General features: G+C 39.6%; 1 protein-coding gene across 2 annotated transcripts; it reads left to right on the top strand.

Annotated features, from left to right (window-relative positions):
• The first annotated feature begins 4187 nt into the window (after positions 1 to 4187).
• Positions 4188 to 18004, top strand: LOC142144572 (sulfotransferase 6B1-like). Of its 2 annotated transcripts, XM_075203601.1 has the most exons (7): positions 4189 to 4480; positions 6112 to 6221; positions 8926 to 9012; positions 12026 to 12152; positions 13226 to 13320; positions 13774 to 13930; positions 17791 to 18004. In XM_075203601.1, the coding sequence occupies exons 1-7, from the start codon at positions 4258 to 4260 to the stop codon at positions 17919 to 17921; spliced, it is 930 nt and encodes a 309-aa protein (XP_075059702.1). In that variant the 5' UTR covers positions 4189 to 4257; the 3' UTR covers positions 17922 to 18004. The 2 variants fall into 2 exon arrangements, with proteins under 2 accessions (XP_075059703.1, XP_075059702.1); XM_075203602.1 differs by lacking the exon at positions 8926 to 9012 and having other exon boundaries at positions 4188 to 4480.
• Positions 18005 to 18497: the final 493 nt, after the last annotated feature.

The raw sequence follows: 18497 nt of genomic DNA, 5'->3' as shown, positions 1-18497 counted from the left end.
GCCCAGATAAAATAGCATAGCATTTGATCATGTTAGGACTGACCAGAATGGGAAGACTTTGGCGTGAGTTGGTCAGCTTAACATATATTGCAATATGTGGAACTAACATTCCCTGTTTTTAATATAGAACAGTACTTGGTACAGCATTAATTATGTGTTTGGAGAGTGCAGAGTATCCCTGTTTTCATATATATATATATATATATATATATATATATATATATATATATATATGTTTAACCCGTGCATGATACTCATGCATTCTAGTCAAATCAAGCTACTTAAGGTCTTAAAAAGGTTCTTGTCATGCATTTGGGCCTAGCCCAGGCCTCCTCAGGGGAAGAGCGTTACTTCCCGACGCAAGCAGCCTTTTTAATGTGTGTTCATGAGGTAAAATTACCTCACGAAAATGAGTTTGACCCCTCAACTCATAAATTTAGCCTTTACTACCCCTCCCACGGGGGGAAGGGGGGATGATGGAAGTTAACTGACTTGACTATTCTAATTTTTTTGTCAAATAATGTCAGTATACAAAATTTCAGGTCAATTGGATGAGCCCTTTCTGAGAAAATAGTTTTTTCCACACACACACACACTAACGCACACCTCTACACATGTGTGTTCATGAGGTAAAATTACCTCATGAAAATGAGTTTGAGCCCTACCAAATTTCAGCCCTTTTTGAAAAAATTTTCCCACACACACTAAGAATTTAGTAGGTCAGTGTATAACTCCGCCCAGCAGGTGGCGCTGCAACTTGGGTTTTTTTTTCCACACACACAGACAGACAGACGCCACTAAGCATTTATATATTAGATATATTTATTATAGTTCTCCTTTGTTTTCTTCAGTGCCATTTTTGAAAAGACAGCATGTAGGGAGGAGGTTAGCTACGGTGTTCTGCTCATAAACCAGGGACATAGGAAAGCAGTTATTGTTATTGCATTGCATATATATAACATACATGCCGTATGTCATGTGACAGAGGGTAGGAGGGGGAGTGGTGAATTTGTTGCGTCACCCTATAGCCTCACCCCCACTATAAAATGTTGAAATTCACGGCATTGAATAGTGAGGGCGGGGCTTAATGATATTATTAAGCACCGCCCCCACCATTCAATGCTGTGAATTCCGGCAAAAACAGAAGGTTTGCCTACTCTTCCGGGAGTCCGGGAGGAATCCCTGAAATTTGGAGCCTCCCGGGAATTCCGGGAGAGTAGGCAAGTACGATATATAATAGTACTAGACTGTATATACAGACGAGATAGATATCATTCTGAACTGACTAGTATATTTATTTCTTCGAGAAAAACAGTGCTTTTGCTATCAGACTATTAGCAGAAGAATCCAAAAAACAGATGTCTTTCTTTTAAACTTGAAAGTTTTTCTAGTGAAAGTAATCTTGTGTGGCGTAGTGACAACTATTTTTTTTAGAAAAAAAACTGTGTGTTTGTGTGAGATTCAGCAGCAGTTGCAAATCCGAAATAAAGGCTATATAATTATTATATTCTAATCTTTTCTATTTTTAAATACTTTTTTATTTTATAGGCTCATTATTAGAAATGGCACACGCCAAGGTTGTTCCCTTTCTCCTTTAATCTTTGCCGTTGTTATTGAACCTCTCACAGCTTAGACATCAGGGCTTAGACATAGGAGAGCTGAAAAGCAAATTACCACTTTTTGCAGATTAATAACGGACACTGCCTATACTGTACGACAACCCAACTATCATGACCAATGTTAACATCACATGTGACTTATGATAGGAAAGTTAAGCAAAAGTAAACAAGTAAGGCAAAACCATGTTGCATTGGAGGTGGAGGAAAATTTTAAATTTGATGGCAGATTTATAGTTAGGGTAGGGCATGTCCTAGATCAGAGTGGATAAGAGACACAGATCTTCTGCAGAACAAAGCAGTCGAGTTTCGAGATATTGTGAGATGAGTGAAGAGATGTAGTATGTAGAGATTTAGGGGATGTGCAGCTTTGTAGAAGTATTTTATATTGTATTTGGTAAAAAAACAGGCAACCAATGCAGACTAACAGCATGGATCAGCAGAGGAAGAACGGTTTTCAAGGAAAATCAATTTAGCTGTTGCGTGCAAAATAGATTGTAAGGATGAGAGTCTGTTTTTTCGGGACCAGTAAGGAGGGTATTGCAATAATCAAGCCGGGAGATGATGAGTGCATGAATTAGAATTTTTGCAGGATCTTGTATAAGATATGTGCATATTCTGGAAATGTTTTTTACATGTATGCAAAATGATTTAAATCAATGTGAGTCGCTGTGGAGAACAAAGGATAGTTCTGAGTCAAGGATCACACCTAGGCAGCGAGCTTGGAGGGTAAGATTTATGGCCATGTTGTCAACAGAAATAGAAATGTCAGGTAGGTAACTTCTGTTGGTGGCTGGAAATATTCTTAACTCTGTTTTTGAAAGACCAAGTTAAAGGATAAAGAAAACGGAGCAGTTTTACCTTTTCAAACAATAAGGTGAATAACTTTGAGACTTGTGCTCTTGCAAATGCTTTTTTTCCCCAGTAATTACCAGCAAGTGTTGTTCTATAAATATAAGGAGAAAAATAACTTCTCTTTCACATGACCAGGAATCTATTACTGCAATGTGTCTGAAAGATGAATAGCATCTGCTATGAACCTATAAATTGATTTTATGGGCAGCACGGTGGCTAAGTGGCTAGCACTTCTGCCTCACAGCACTGGGGTCATGAGTTCAATTCCCGACCATGGCTTATCTGTGTGGAGTTTGTATGTTCTCCCGGGTTTCCTCCGGGTGCTCCCGTTTCCTCCTACATTCCAAAAACATACTAGTAGGTTAATTGGCTGCTATCAAATTGACCCTAGTCTGTGTGTGTATATATGTTAGGGAATTTAGACTGTAAGCTCCAATGGGGCAGGGACTGATGTGAATGAGTTCTCTGTACAGCGCTGCGGAATTAGTGGCGCTATATAAATAAATGATGATGATTATGATATGTAACCTACTGTATTCCTATTCTGTTTTGTTATAGATCTTGTTGATTCTTCAGAACCCATTTCACAAACAATAATCTCATGCTTCCCACATACCGCTCTTGGGACGTCAAAGATTTTATAAGTGGAAACAATCAGTTATCCTTTTAAATGCAGAAATATTGACGCTCCTCCAAAGTAACCATTTGAATGGATGCTTTTTTTGACTGCATGTGTTGTACTTACAAATTTGTAAATGGTAATTACACTGGGATTTTTTAAACACTCGTTATGACAGTTCTTGTTTAGGAGGTTCTCCACAAAAATGCTTGAGGTATTTAAGGATGTTTTACATTGTATTTTATGCTTTATACAGGAAAAAAAAATAATAATCATGAGCAAAAAAAATACTTGGACCCATTAGAAACATGTTAAGAGTCCCTATGATTATTATAGGGCAAACTATGATTCATTACTGAAGCCTCGTCTAAACACCAGGGGCATTGCTAGGTTTCCAAAACAGACCTTGCTCAAGCTTGCGGCATTAATAGTCATCGCCACCAAGCAAAAGTGCATTATATAAAGTTACACATGTCAAAAGCAGTTGGAAAAATATAAATAATTTAAAAAATATATTAATTTCAACTGTGCTTGAAACCTGATACCTGGACCTAGCACTGTCCACAATGTTCTGCTCTATCAACTGTGTAATTTTTCCCAGTAATATTAAATAAAAAATATGTTGTCATCAAATGTGCTACCAAAAGAAAGCCCAATTCCTCGAGAAGAGAAAACCTAAACATTATTTGGGTAGGTTGGGATACATATATGAAAAAAAAAAAATTCCCAGTGAAAACGACTTTTAACAAAAATGTGAAAATGATCTGGGGGTATATTTAGTAAACTGCAGGTTTGAAAAAGTGGAGATGTTGCCTATAGCAACCAATCAACCCCCTGGTCTTAAACTGAGCTAAAAGGACTTCTAATAAATAGCACATAAAAAATGCTGTTGCACTTACTCAAAGCACAACCAACATTCAATTATTCAATACATATAAATACAAATAATACTGGCGCACCTCTTTTCAATCAGATGTTTTGCATTTGTTTTGTAGCAGGCATTGCTCTGCTAGTGTAATTATGTAATAAGCAGTGCTCTCTGCCAGTAAATGTGTGTGTGTAAAGGGCAGCAAATTGTGTGTAAACACTTCCCTCCCAGTGCCTCACATAAAAAGGAAGTGCTTGTGAAAGCTCAGTTAGTTCACTCTTCTCTTACTCTGCAGGAAGATGTCTGGCTCTGAGGGACAAAACAAAACAAAGAGGCATGAATTCCTGGAAGAAATGCAGAAAGTGGTTGAAGAGGCCAAAAAGAAGACTCCAGATGAACTGAAATTGAATTATAAGGGGATTCTGTACCCGAGTGTTCTCTGCAGTGAGGCCACTTTTAAAGCACTAGAGTCTTTGGAAGCCCGAGAAGATGATGTGCTGATTGTAACTTATCCCAAATGTGGTAAGTGCGGAACAATTACAGTTGTCAAGTGTATCATGTGGCAAGTCTTAAAAGAGAAATTGTTTGTTTTCCTCTTGCTATATATATATATATATATATATATATATATATATATGTATATATATATATATATATATATATATATATATATATATATATATATATATTGCTGTTATATAGTGTATTGTGTGTACTGCATTGTTTATATTTGCATAAATATGTATAGCTATATAGACGTGGTAGTTGAGGATACAGAATTACAGTCCTTTATCCTTAATAGCTATCAGCTATAAGATGTGTCTGAAAGATGAATTGCATCTGCTATGAACCTATACATTGATTTTATGGGCAGCACGGTGGCTTAGTGGCTAGCACTTCTGCCTCACAGCACTGGGGTCATGAGTTCAATTCCCGACCATGGCTTATCTGTGTGGAGTTTGTATGTTCTCCTGGGTTTCCTCCGGGTGCTCCCGTTTCCTCCTACATTCCAAAAACATACTAGTAGGTTAATTGGCTGCTATCAAATTGACCCTAGTCTGTGTGTGTATATATGTTAGGGAATTTAGACTGTAAGCTCCAATGGGGCAGGGACTGATGTGAGCGAGTTCTCTGTACAGCGCTGCTGAATTAGTGGCGCTATATAAATACCCGATGAGTGAAAACTAAAGCATTTAAAGGAAACCATCTTATAAGATATTTTTATATAGAAAAGATAGATAAGGCGCTTGATATGGCTATGGATCCTGTTCACAAATTGCAAGAGGTCTGCCACCTCTAAACAAATAGGTAAATAAGAAAATGTGCAATCGTGAAACAGTGACCACAAAACAGCTGTAAGCATAGATAATTTACCACTATTTATTATTTATTAGCTGATAAAAAAAAACATCTGCTAAGCTAGCGTTCTCAGCATATCTGGATCACTAATGTGAATATATTATTTGGGACAACGAGCCTATATTCATGTACTCCCACCATTATAGACCAAATTATCTTGCACTGTGCTGATTATCTGAGAGGTGAGCAGACATCTGGACTAATTATTTTTATATATTGGAATCAGTGATTTACAAATTGGAATCTCAGTGAGGGACTGATGCCTTGATTTATCATATGGATTTGTGAGTCCAGTTTTGGCACTATTTTTTCATGGGACTTTTTCACATGCTGTTGCATTTTATACAGTATTCAATATCCCATACTTGTCAACTCTCCCGGAATGTCTGGGAGACTCCCGGATTCATCTCCCAGACTCCCGAGAGAGCATGGCAGCCTCCCGCATCTGCCCATTAAATCCAAAATGCAGCGATTCCATGAGAACCGTGGCATTTGGCTGAGCCCCCCACTGTAAAATGATGCATTTGCATCATTACTTCACAGGGGCGGGGCCAAAATGAAGTGATTTTCTGAGCCACGCCCCCGCATGCCCACCCCCCCCCGGAAGCTCCCGGACTTCGACTGCCATAAGTTGGCAAGTATGCAATATCTCATATGTGATTTGTCTAAGTATTGCTTTTTATATTCGTCATTTATATTGCTTTTTATCAGCTAATAAATGATAAGATATTTTGCATCTTATACTGTATTATGTAGTTTAACTGATCATAATTGTATATGTTATTGTGCTCTAGGAACTAACTGGTCACTACAGATACTTCAAGAAATGCTATTTGGATTGCACAACAAAGAGCCCACAATTAACCAAGCTATGCTTGAATTTGGAAAACCAGAGATATGTGAGGTTGGTAAAAAAAAATATTACATGAAAAACTAGATAATGCCAATTATTTGTGGAAAATGTCAACATTATCTATGCTGCCATTGATTATTACAATTCTTAGTTATCAGTTATCAGGAAGATTTGTTTAGTCCAGGTAAACAACAGCAGATACAAATGTTAGGATTAAGGCTAGATGTGCCCTAGCTGTTAGTAAATTAATAATTGTATAGCAGGTGTGCTAAAGTCCATATATGCAAATTGGTAAAGAACAGTCACATTTTCTATCCTGGCTCTGAATAGTTCTGCTTTATGAATGTGCTTAATTGGCATTTGTGGCGAATGTGAGCCTGTAGGTGTAGACTGTTTCCTCTGTTGCATGGGTCTATTAAATGAAGAGATAATGATTATATGGCCACATTTGCTAACATTTTGTTGATTCATATAGTTTGTAACTAAATTTACATAACACTGTAGCATGGGTTGTCTGCATCAAAATCTGGTCTTACCTGATAAGATGGAAATCTAGTTTTCCACTTATCTTACATGACATCAGTGTGGTTATTGGTCTACCAAACCAACTGGGGCCTTTTAAAACTAGACTGGTTCAACTTAAAAAACAACTCCAAGAACAGATTCCAGGGGGTAAATGTATCAAGCTGAGAGTTTTCCGGTGGGTTTGAAAAGTGGAGATGTTGCCTATAGCAACCAATCAGTATAGCTGTCATTTTGCAGAATGTACTAGATAAATGATTGCTAGAATCTGATTGGGTTTTCAAACTCGGCGGAAAACTCTCAGCTTGATACATTTACCCCCAGTGCTGCACTGCTGCAAACGAGCCAGGCAGTTTCATGCAATTACTACTGGATAAGCAAGATAACACCTAAAGAAATTATTTGTATACAAAGTTACGTGCACTATATCGGATATATATCGAGACCTTTTACACCTACTATGTGAAATTCTGCACAACCATTTAAATGTTGAAAACTACACACTCCTATTTGTTATATATAAGACTTATTTTTACAAGTACATTAAATTGTTATTTTTAGTTACATTTAAATGGTATCTGATGTCCATCCTACTTGCTTGAGGAATACATACAGCCTGTTCGGAGACCATGTGTTAGAACAACAAAGACTTGACATAGACAAAGCAAAGCAAAAAAAAAAACAACATAAGAAACTGTTACAAGCTGCGGCAGTGCCCCTAGCCAACTGCTTTCTTTTGGCCGTGTACCGGCCGTCGCCATGACGACCAGGATGTCAATCCGGTTTCGCTAGTAACGGTCCGGAGGCTCTGCCTTTTATCGCCATCCCGGCATGAAAGGGGCTCCGGGCGCATGCGAAACAGGTTTAGTTTAATCAGCAGCCTCCTGAGGCTGATTAATATTGCAGGTGATTCCTAGCTCCTTAGCTCCATCTATGTATTTAAGAAAGGGAGGGCTTAGCCTCTCTGCTAGTTATAGCGTTCAGTTCCTGGCTGCTGACCTGCTCTTGTCCTGTTGTGCTGATTCCTGTATTACTTTTCAGTATGACCTTTGGCTTGTTTTCCTGGACTTCTGATTATTTGCTCGTGGCCCATATCTTTGGTTGTGACTCAGATACCCCCGTTTGCTGCCCTCCCTGATCTTTGCCTGTACCTGACCACGTTGCCTACTCCTGTTCTAGGACCTAGTAAAGGGAGGAAGAATAATTGATTATGGGTGTAAAGGAAATTTCATCATTTTTTTTTTTTAGCTTGCACATGACCGCCTTTAACTTTCATTGATTGCATTGCTTTATATTTCAAGTTTCCTTCTGTGTTTTCACCATATGTTTATATCAGCTCGACACAGCTGTTTATTTTCCCTGCTTTTGGATATGACACAGAACTGCTCTGCGGATACAGTTATATGCAATGGACAACATATAGGTGTTCTGTGTTGTAACCAGGAGCAACAAAATCAAATAATGCCCTGTTTCTGATTGCAAGTTAGACCATGACCGTACACATCCGATTGGGTTACTGTCCTTTTGGCATTTTTGACTTTCATTGGTTAAGTGGACATGGCTGTTTTTTAGATTCATTGCATTTTCAATACAATTTTTTTTCAACAAAAGAATGAAGGAGAGATGGATTCTGGCATAAAGATCACAGATCTCTGATCTCTATGAATACATATTCTACTTTCCCTGCTCTGCCATTCGCTCCTTTAAAGCTCCTGTGTGCTCTGACAGTGATTGATGATCTTTATGTGAGTATCTGTCTTTCATCTCTTCACCTTTTAAATACCAGAATGGAGGAGAGTTGGATACAAAAAAAAAAAAGGTGTGTGCACATAGCTTACAACAAGTACAGGTTCCTGGATGCTAAAGAATCCTCCCGAGTACACGTTTCTTCCTGCTCTCTCACTACATTCATGTTCCTCCACTCCCATTACTTTTTCTGAATAAATAGAAGCTCGGAAGTGGGTTCCACCTCCTGCGTCTGTTAGCTTAGTAGCTATTGATAAATGCTTTTGCCAAAAGTAAGCCACAGTACAATGACATGGAGAGTTCACTACACTGAGCACTTGTCCACTATTGCATTGGGCCTACTGGGGCTGTAAATACATCCTGTATTTGTGGTCACAGTTGTACTGCTTGATTATATCTTTCACTGCATTCTGATACCTACATCTGTATTGTGTCGGGCAAAAATGTTTACATTTACATTAATATTTCTGTATATTTTTCTCTTAAGTACCTGAAGAAACAGCCCTCTCCACGAGTCTTTTGCTCACACCTGACTTACGATAATATCCCTAAATCTCTTTTGGAAAAGACCAAGGTACAGTAACTGTTTTCTATAACTAGTTTTACTGTGAGTTGAATGTATGGTCAGTTCTCAAATACATCATATACATTAGCAAACATGTTATATATATATAAATGTGTGTCAAATAAAATCCACTTTAGTTTCATATTATGAACTCCTTCATCTTTAATGCCAAGAAAAAAATATTTATTTTGCAAAAGGTCATATGGGCAGCACGGTGGCGAAGTGGTTAGCACTTCTGCCTCTCCGCACTGGGGACATGAGTTTGATTCCCGACCATGGCCTTATCTGTGAGAAGTTTGTATGATCTCCCCGTGTTTGCATGGGTTTCCTCCGGGTGCTTTGCTTTCCTCACACACTCCAAAAACATACTGGTAGGTTAATTGGCTGCTACAAAATTAACCCTAGTCTGTCTCTCTGTCTGTCTCTCTCTCTCTCTCTCTCTCTCTCTCTCTCTCTCTCTCGGAATTTAGACTGTAAGCTCCAATGGGGCAAGGACTGATGTGGGTGAGTTCTCTGTACAGCGTTGCGGAATTAGTGGCGCTATATAAATAAATGATGATGATGATGATGATGAAAGTTCACTAATACTAAAATATTCTTAGTTTCCATTTAATTTGTATAAATAAGGCAAACAGGAATAGCATTATAATTAAGCTAGTTTTTTTCAAAGCTTTGCCTGTTTTAGTGTAAAACAAACAGAGCTGTCATTACAACATCATGCCAATCTCCATTGTCTAACGCACTGATTATTCATCTTACTGCTTGTGATCAACTCTTCTCCCTCATACAAAAGAAAAGTAAATTTCACTCCTTTCAAGAAATTGGGTGATGGATGGGAGGGACAATATATAGCCCAACCCCACATCATGGTATGTTACATGGCAGATCCCTGGTAGATTTATAATGCAGACCACCCCAAATCTATGCTAGCTTTATACCAGACCAATGGTGACTTTAATATTCAGACCCAAAAATTATGGTGGCTCTATACTGACCCCCTCCAATCTCTGTTAATGATTAAATCACATATTTGTTGGCAACCCAACTATATTACGTACCCCTCCTGCAGTCACATACTTTCTTGGCATGCTGGAAAACAAGTTTGGATATGTCTACTTGGTATGACATGAACAATTGGATTGACTTGAGAGCATCCTCTATCTGCCTCATGGCTGCCAGCTGTGGCCATGAAGTGTGCAACTGCGGGTAGCCTCGCCCAAAACTGCACCACCCTGGAGGCAGATGCACCAGTTGGCTATGTTGCCAACCTTCCACTAAGCAGTGTTTATTTTCAAACATCTGAATGCTTTTATGTAAGATAAATAAATATTTCCATAACTTGACTACAGATAGTGTAAATGTTTCATCAAGATTCAAGCATCTACATATGTCTTGTGTAATTACATTGCAGGCAAATTAGTTCAATAGTCTCATGTTGTAAACACAAAATTGTCTTAAAATGTTTTTAACAAACTAAAAAACACATTTAAAAATAACTAACTAAATGTACATTATAAGTGACTCTTTAATTACTCATTTGCTTGAGCCAGTAATAAAACATTTATGAATCGATATACAGAAAGCATAACATAAATAACATAATATTTGTATTACATCTATGTATGTTCGCTGTGTATTGCCTGCTACATATGATGTAGAAAATCTTGACTTTTTTTAATATAGTATAGTACTAATTGTATGTAAATTCTGTTAGCCAGTAAGTAATAGCTACTGTTCTTTTTTAGGCTAGTGAAGAGTTTCGGTCTAATGTGCATAGAAAATTTGATCCACTTATTGTATCTGCTTTATATATTCTTAGTTCTTTAGTAGACCAGTGACATTATCCTGATTTCACTAGGGCATTATCCAGCTGAAATCATGTTTTCAGTTAATCAGCACTACAACATTATCTGTGATATGAATAGCAGCTCATATGTCCGGAAGTGATTAGGACATACAACATGATGATTTATGATATTTCAGTCCATTGTAGAAGAGTCATAATGTTGTTGTTTTGTTTTTTTTGTCTTGGACATATTTTTGAGACAAGGAGCCACCTTCACTTTATCTAATGTTGCCATGGGGCCCCATGTGTGCCACCCTGCAGGTTGGGAGATTGTCACCCCTACTAGCACCTGCATGTGATGCATATCTTACAGTGCTCTTGGTTTACTTGTAAACTTTTCTCAGGAGAAGCATTATGTGCAGGGGCTAGAGGTGGTGGTGGTGGTGGGGAATCTTTCAAACTTCCTGGGTCGGTGACTTATGATTTCCATTGGTAGTTAGTTGGAGATGAGTTAATTTCCTATTTTTTTTTCTATGGAGTTCTCCCTTAAGGGTAGATACATTATTACATATTTGTAAATTGTACAAATTCCAATTTACTTTTCATATGAACTTATATTTTAGAATTAGTGGTTAATAGTATATTAAACTATTTAATCAGTAAACATGAAATGCTACAGGCTGGACACCAATCTACCTTTGAAATCTATAAGGTGATTAATCTTGGTGGCTCCTTTGAGTCTTGTGCTCTTGCACATGCTGCTTTTTACAAGTATTTGCCAGCAAGTGTTGTTCTATAAACAAGAAGATAAGCGAGTTCTCTCTTACATGACCTGCAATGCATTGCTGCAATCACTGTAAAGCTGGGTACACACTACAGGTTTTTCATCCTACCTTGTCGATCACACGATAAATGACCGTTCGGTAAAATATCTCATTAGTGTATACACTCCCACAATCCTGTTTTATCATACCAAAGCACATCATATCGTTTGATTTTATAAACTCCCTAAAAATTACGATCAATATCGGGCAAATGTGGAAGTGTGTATGTACTCACAACCAGCAGTATAGGCAGATCTCTATAGCAGCAGATGGTTATGAGAGATGAAGAGCATAGATCTGAAGGGAAATCATCCATATGTGGATTCCTAAATAACTTAACTAATCTAGCGGTCTATATGGACAAGATCACTTACAATGTAGCCTACTGTAGTTCTATTTTGTTTTCTTACAGATCTTGTTGATTCTTCGGAACCCAAAAGACACAGCTGTGTCTTATTACCATTTCACAAACAGTAATCCTCTGCTTCCAACATACAGCTCTTGGGACTTGTTTTTCAAAGATTTTATAAGTGGAAACAGTAAGTTAACCATACATGTACAAATAAATGCGGAAATATTGTCATGCCTCCAAAGTAACCATTTGAATGAATGCTTTTTGTCTGCATGTGTTATAACTGGTAATCATGTTGTGACAGTTCTTGTTTAGGAGGTTCTCAAGGACTTTTTACATGGTACATTGTTCTGTATAAAGATGAAAAAAAAAAGAAAATGAACCGTGATCTGGCAAAGATAAAAATTACTGACACCCTAAAAAAATTGTTGTATAGGCCATTCCAAAACTATGATCCATTTCTGAAGCCACATCTAGCCACCTATTGCTAGGTTCCCAAAAGACAAAAAGCTTAAACAACCAAGCTTACTACATTCATAGTGATCCCTACCATTCAAAAGTGCATGATTTAAAGTTAATAAAAAAAAAATCTTAATGTTCATGGGCATTGTGATTCAGACTTGATATCAAGACCTAGCAGTGTCTCTTTTCCACAAAGATCTGCTCTGTCCCAAATCAATGCCTAGCTCTCATATTTCATGAATTACATTCTTAGCAATCTGATAGATGTATGAAATATATGTATTCATTTTAGTCTCAGATTTCCATCTGATTTTTAAATATATACCATCAATCTTAGGGGCATGAGTCCCTTAGTGTTTACACAAACACACACAGACTCCTACACACATTTGCTTGATGTGTACTGCATGGACATTTGTGGATTAACAACAAATGGACTTTCATGCATGCACAGGCATTGAAAAAAGGGGTGTAGTCAAAAGTATGCATAAAGTATGTTCATAGGTCACTCAGACAACCTTTGCTATAATTTAGCTCAGTAGCTGGCAACATGTAGTCCGCTCCTGATCTTGTGGCCCTCCTTCTATTTTACGTTGCCCCTGACTGAATGAGATGATGCACCACTAAACAGGGTCCCATTTATTCCATTCCAAAACGAGACTTTGCATTTTTAAGTAGATACAGGCATTTGAAATGCATTTAAAAACATTAGGCAGTTTTGGAATATTTTGACAGATGATGGCTAATTATCTGTTTGATCTGATTTTGAAATAAGTTTGCACGTTTTCTCTATTTTAGTAATTTATGGATCATATTTCGATCATGTTCTTGGCTTGGAGAAACATATTGATGATGGAAATATACTTGTACTTACATTTGAAGATATGAAAATGGTGAGTGATTGCCTTATAGTATGTATTTTAAACATCTTTAACAACTATATTAGATATTGCAGTAAATTCAGTTTTGGTGCTGATTACCTCGCCTTTCCTTCCTGAGTCCTTGATTATGGGCATTTTACATATGGGTATAGTTGCCAACATTTTAAAATAGTTTCCAGGGTCAATTTACTGCTGAGTCGATGAATGCAATTAAGTACATCAGCGGAGGACTGGCAAAGTTTAAAGGGGCGCCGAGACTCGACTCAGCAGCCTGCCTCAGCAGAAGAACAGGGATGTATTGTGCAGTTGGTCGGTGTTGAACAATAGGCACATTTTCATAGTCATTGTGTACATATCTATTAATTTCACTTTGAATAAAATCATTAAAAAAATGTGTCATTTTGACTATTTCATTTTTATTCAATCCATTTATAAGAATGCTTTGTTTTAATTGTTCTCTAACAGGACTTAGCTGCAGAAATAAGGAAAATATCTGACTTCTATGGATTATCTTTGACGGACGAGCAAATCCAGCAGGTTGAAAACAAAAGTACTTTTAAATCTATGAAAGAGAAATCCAGTGGTACTCATGGGAAATTAGGAAATTTTTTCTTCCGAAAAGGTAAGAGACACTATTAGATGAATTGTTTCCTCTTGGAATAGGAAAACCATGTGTACTGCAGGCCCACACAGTACCTGTACATTATATGATCCTATCTACAATGGAAAATACATAACATTCCAGCAGTAAAGTGTATTTTTCTGTACACATTCAGCAACCAAAAATAGAATCTTTTCAATCACTTTTCAAGCAATTAAGAGCAGATAACATTGCTATTTGTCATTAATATATATCAAAGGCTGTGCATTAATTAAAAATAATATGCATAAACTAACTAAAGTGTTTTATACATAACTTAATATGTCCACCATGTTCTCCCTCTCCCTCCTCTAGAGTAGTTGGCCATTTTAAGAGGAAGGTGTTAGGCTACTGGTCTGATCACCAACCCACAGAACTAGATGGCGGAGGTCTTCACCTATAGCAGCCGCCTTTCCCTTAGAGCTAAATGTGCTCTCTGGTAGTCAGATGCCCCCAGGACTTAATTCCAGGTGTAGTGTGGGTTGGTAATGCAGGCCCGTAGCGGCAGGCTAGGAGGCTGGATAGAAAGCAACGGATAGTCAGACGGTAGCCAAGGTCAAGGGTCACAGGCAAGCAGGGTAGTCAATAAACACACCAACGGTCGGGGTCACAGGTACAGGCCAAAGGGTCAGGATCACAAGCAAACAGGCAAAGTCCAAAGTCCAGGCAGGGGTCATACAAATGGATTCCAACAGAGTATCCACAGGACAGGGTATGACAGACAGGAGCAGGTCAGCAAGACTGGGTCAGAAGCGCTATAACCGTCCGGCAGGCTAAGCCCTCCCTGCCTTAAATACACAGACCAACCAATCAGGGCTCATCCCTGTAATGATACACATGCCCAGCATAATGACACTAATAGTCCTATTAATCAGCCCACAGGCTGGGAGGTAACCAGCGCATGCGCCCAGCTGTACTATCTGCCGTGCGCGCTGTAACCAGGTCTGCCAAGAGGAATTCAGGGCCCCAGTACAACAAATTCATGGGGCCCCCCTTATAGTTGAGTATGCTAAAAAAAAAATCAAGGGTGTGGTCATGCATTTGGGGCGTGGCAAATGCGCCATTGGGGCGTGGCTAACACATCTAAATCACTAGCCTCTGAATTCGCCGGAACGTCACATATGTCCAAGCACTCCTAACTTTCAGGATATCTAGCACCACAGTGTAGTATACAAAGAATGCAGTGTGTACACAAAGAGTTCAGTCTTGGCCTGCACCTTACATTGGGCAGAACACTCACCAAAAATTGCCATTGTCCCTACTAGAATCACAACATTTCACATACTGTCCTGCTCTCTCCTACCTGTTCTTCTCACTTTCACCACCTGTGGCTGCAGGTTTCTTTAGTTGCGGCTTGTCTGGATCCTGGAATGCTGGGGGCCCTATTTGGGAAAAAATGGTTGCATTTAGATAATTCCAAACAACCCTGGTGTTAAATTAATACCACCCACGATTAATATTTAGGCCTTCCTCCAGCTCCAACATTACAATAATCATCATCGCCATGTCTTATGATCACACTGCGCCCTCCATGCTGCTTTTGCCCCCTTCACCTGGCTCCCCTTCATCACACTATACTATGCTCCTCCCCCCCTTTTTCAATCCCACTGTGCCATGCTGCCCCCCTGTTTTTTAACCCCACTGTGCCATGCCCCCCCCCCCCCGTTTTTAACCCCTCTGTGCTATCCCCCCCGTTTTTTAACCCCTCTGTGCCATGCTGCCCCCCTGTTTTTTAACCCCACTGTGCCATGCTGCCCCCGTTTTTAAACCCCACTGTGCCATGCTGCCCCCTTTTTAACCCCACTGTGCCATGTTGCCCCCTTCGTTTTTTAACCCCACTGTGCCATGTTGCCCCCCTCATGTTTTTAACCCCTCTGTGCCATGCCTCCCCGTTTTTTAACCCCTCTGTGCCATGCCCCCCCTGTTTACCAACCCCTATGTGTCATTCTGCCGCCCCCCCTGTTTTTTAACCCCTCTGTGCCATGCCCCCCCTTGTTTTTTAACCCCTCTGTGCCATGCCCCCCCCCCCCCCCGTTTTTTAACCCCTCTGTGCCATGCCCACCTCGTTTTTTTAACCCCTTGGTTTCATGCTGCCCCCCTTCGCTTTTTAACCCCTCTGTGCCAAGCCCACGCTCGTTTTTAACCCTCTCTGTGCCATGCCCCCCCTCTTATTTAACCCATCTGTGTCATCCTGCCCCCCCCCGTTTTTTAACCCTTCTGTGCCATGCCCCCCCTTGTTTTTTAACCCCTTTGTTTCATGCTGCCCCCCCTTCGTTTTTTAACCCCTCTGTGCCAAGCCGCCCCCTTGTTTTTTAACCCCCTCTGTGCCATGCCCCCCTCTTTTTTAACCTCTTTGTGTCATCTGTGTCATCCTGCCCCCCCTCCCGTTTTTTAACCCCTCTGTGTCATGTGGCCCCCTCATTTTTTAACCCCTCTGTGCCATGCCCCCCCCCCCCCGTTTTTTAACCCCTTTGTGTCATACTGCCCCCCCCATTTTTAAACCCTCTGTGCCATTACTTACCTTTTCCTTTTCTCTCTTCTTTCTTGGTCTTCGCTGCTCCTCTCTGCTCCATTCAGACTGTCTGAATGCTGGACGTGACATGATGACGTCACACCCGGCATTCAGACAATCTGAATGGAGCAGAGGAGCAGAGAGGAGGGACACTGGCGCCGCGATCACTTGAGTCATGTGAGTATGTTTATTTTATTTTTTTAACTACCCTGCTCCCCCCACCAACGACCCAAAACATTTTTTTTTAAAAAAAAAAAATCGTCGGCATGCCAGGGCCCGGGTAATTAGTACCCACTCCCCCTTCCTCTAGGCGGCCCTGGCTGTAACACATACACAGCGTCCAGCCGTTGCCCTGGCAACGGTTGGACCATCTGCAGGAAGTGAGGTCCTGGTCATCAAGGAGACTATGTACGGTGCTGCGGAAACCTTGTGGCGCCCAACAAATAAATGATAATAATAATAATACCTCATGCTGAAATGAGTTTCCCTTTTTATTTTATCACATCCCATTAGGGGGTAAATTTATCAAGCTGCGGGTTTGAAAAAGTGGAGATGCAACTAATCAGGTTCTAGTTATCATTTATTTAGTACAAATGACGGATATAATCTGATTGGTCGCTATAGGCAACATCTCCACTTTTTCAAATCCACAGTTTGATAAATTCACCCACTGGACATTTCCCTAAAGATGGTAAAGATCACTGTTTATAAAACACATAGCAGCACTGCACATTTATGATAACTACTTAATCCCCATCTCCTCCCTTTGCTCGTCCTCCCTTCTCTCCTCTTGCCTCAACTGGCTCCTCTTGTGCCTGGTCTGTTTACCCTCCCTTAAGATGTAAGCTCGTAAGAGCAGGGCCCCCTCCCCTCCTGTCTCCATACCTGTTCTTCCGCTCCGTCTTTACTGCATATGACTAGCCGGAGTTTCTGAAGTATTGGTACTTTTTGTTCATTGTTCTGTATGGTTTCACCCTGTATAGTCTACTGTTAGTACTATGTGCGGCGCTGCGGATACCTTGTGGCACCTAACAAATAAATGATGATAATAATAATAATACTCTCCTCTTCAGCAATGTAAAGTTAATCTAGTTTCAGTGACCAATGCAAGATAAAAAATCCTAATTTTAATATACCTTACCTTCAACCTCTAGATCACCATCAATCATACTTCTTGTTTATATACTTGACGCAGTTTTATGGATTATTTATAGGAGATATTTGAATTAGCAAACTTTAAAAGGCACTAAGGCGGCTGAGGTGACCGATCAGGTGGGAAACTGTTTTCATTGTATCTATTTTACTTTTATAATTATTATTTTTCTTAAAGGAGAGATCGGGGACTGGAAGAATCTTTTTACTGAAGAACAGAGTAAAGAAATAGATGCAAAGTTTGAAGAGTCCCTTGCAGGAACAAAACTGGGAGAGAAGATAAACTATTCAAAATACTGTACATTTTAATGAATTTATTAGATTTTCAAGTCAAATGATATTTAATTGTGTTTAAATAAAGTTATCATGTGATTGCAGACATATGTTTTAAATGTATTTGAATTAATTGAAACTCATACCATCATGGCCAAAGTATTCCGTTTCCAAATGTAAAAAAATCCTTTGATTGCAAGTATGTGATCTGCATTCTAGTATATTGAGAAACTTGAGTGATGCTATTCAAGCACACAGTATACAAAGTGCAGTGTTTTTGTGTCACAATGAGAAACATGAGATGTTGTCTTGAAAATAAGCCATCTGGATTTTTTCAAGGTTATTCCCCATAGACCGGCGGTTCCCAAACTGTGCGCCGCGGCTCCCTGGGGTGCCGCGGCGCTGTCACAGGGGTGCCGCGATCGCCCTAGAAAAAAAAAGAAAAAAGAAAAAAAAACGTACCCATCATCCAGCGCCGGATCCTTCTCCTCACTGACTGCCAGGCGTGACGTCATCATGTCCGGCAGCCTCAGTGAGGAGCAGCAGCAGAGAAGACGTCAGGGAAGAAGGTAAGTAATGGAGAGTGAAGGGGGGGGCGCACAGTGAGACACT

The sequence above is a fragment of the Mixophyes fleayi genome, chromosome 3 (genome assembly GCF_038048845.1).
Source record: "Mixophyes fleayi isolate aMixFle1 chromosome 3, aMixFle1.hap1, whole genome shotgun sequence".
NCBI classification, from domain to species: domain Eukaryota; kingdom Metazoa; phylum Chordata; class Amphibia; order Anura; family Limnodynastidae; genus Mixophyes; species Mixophyes fleayi.
This window is presented reverse-complemented; position numbering and strand designations above follow the sequence as displayed.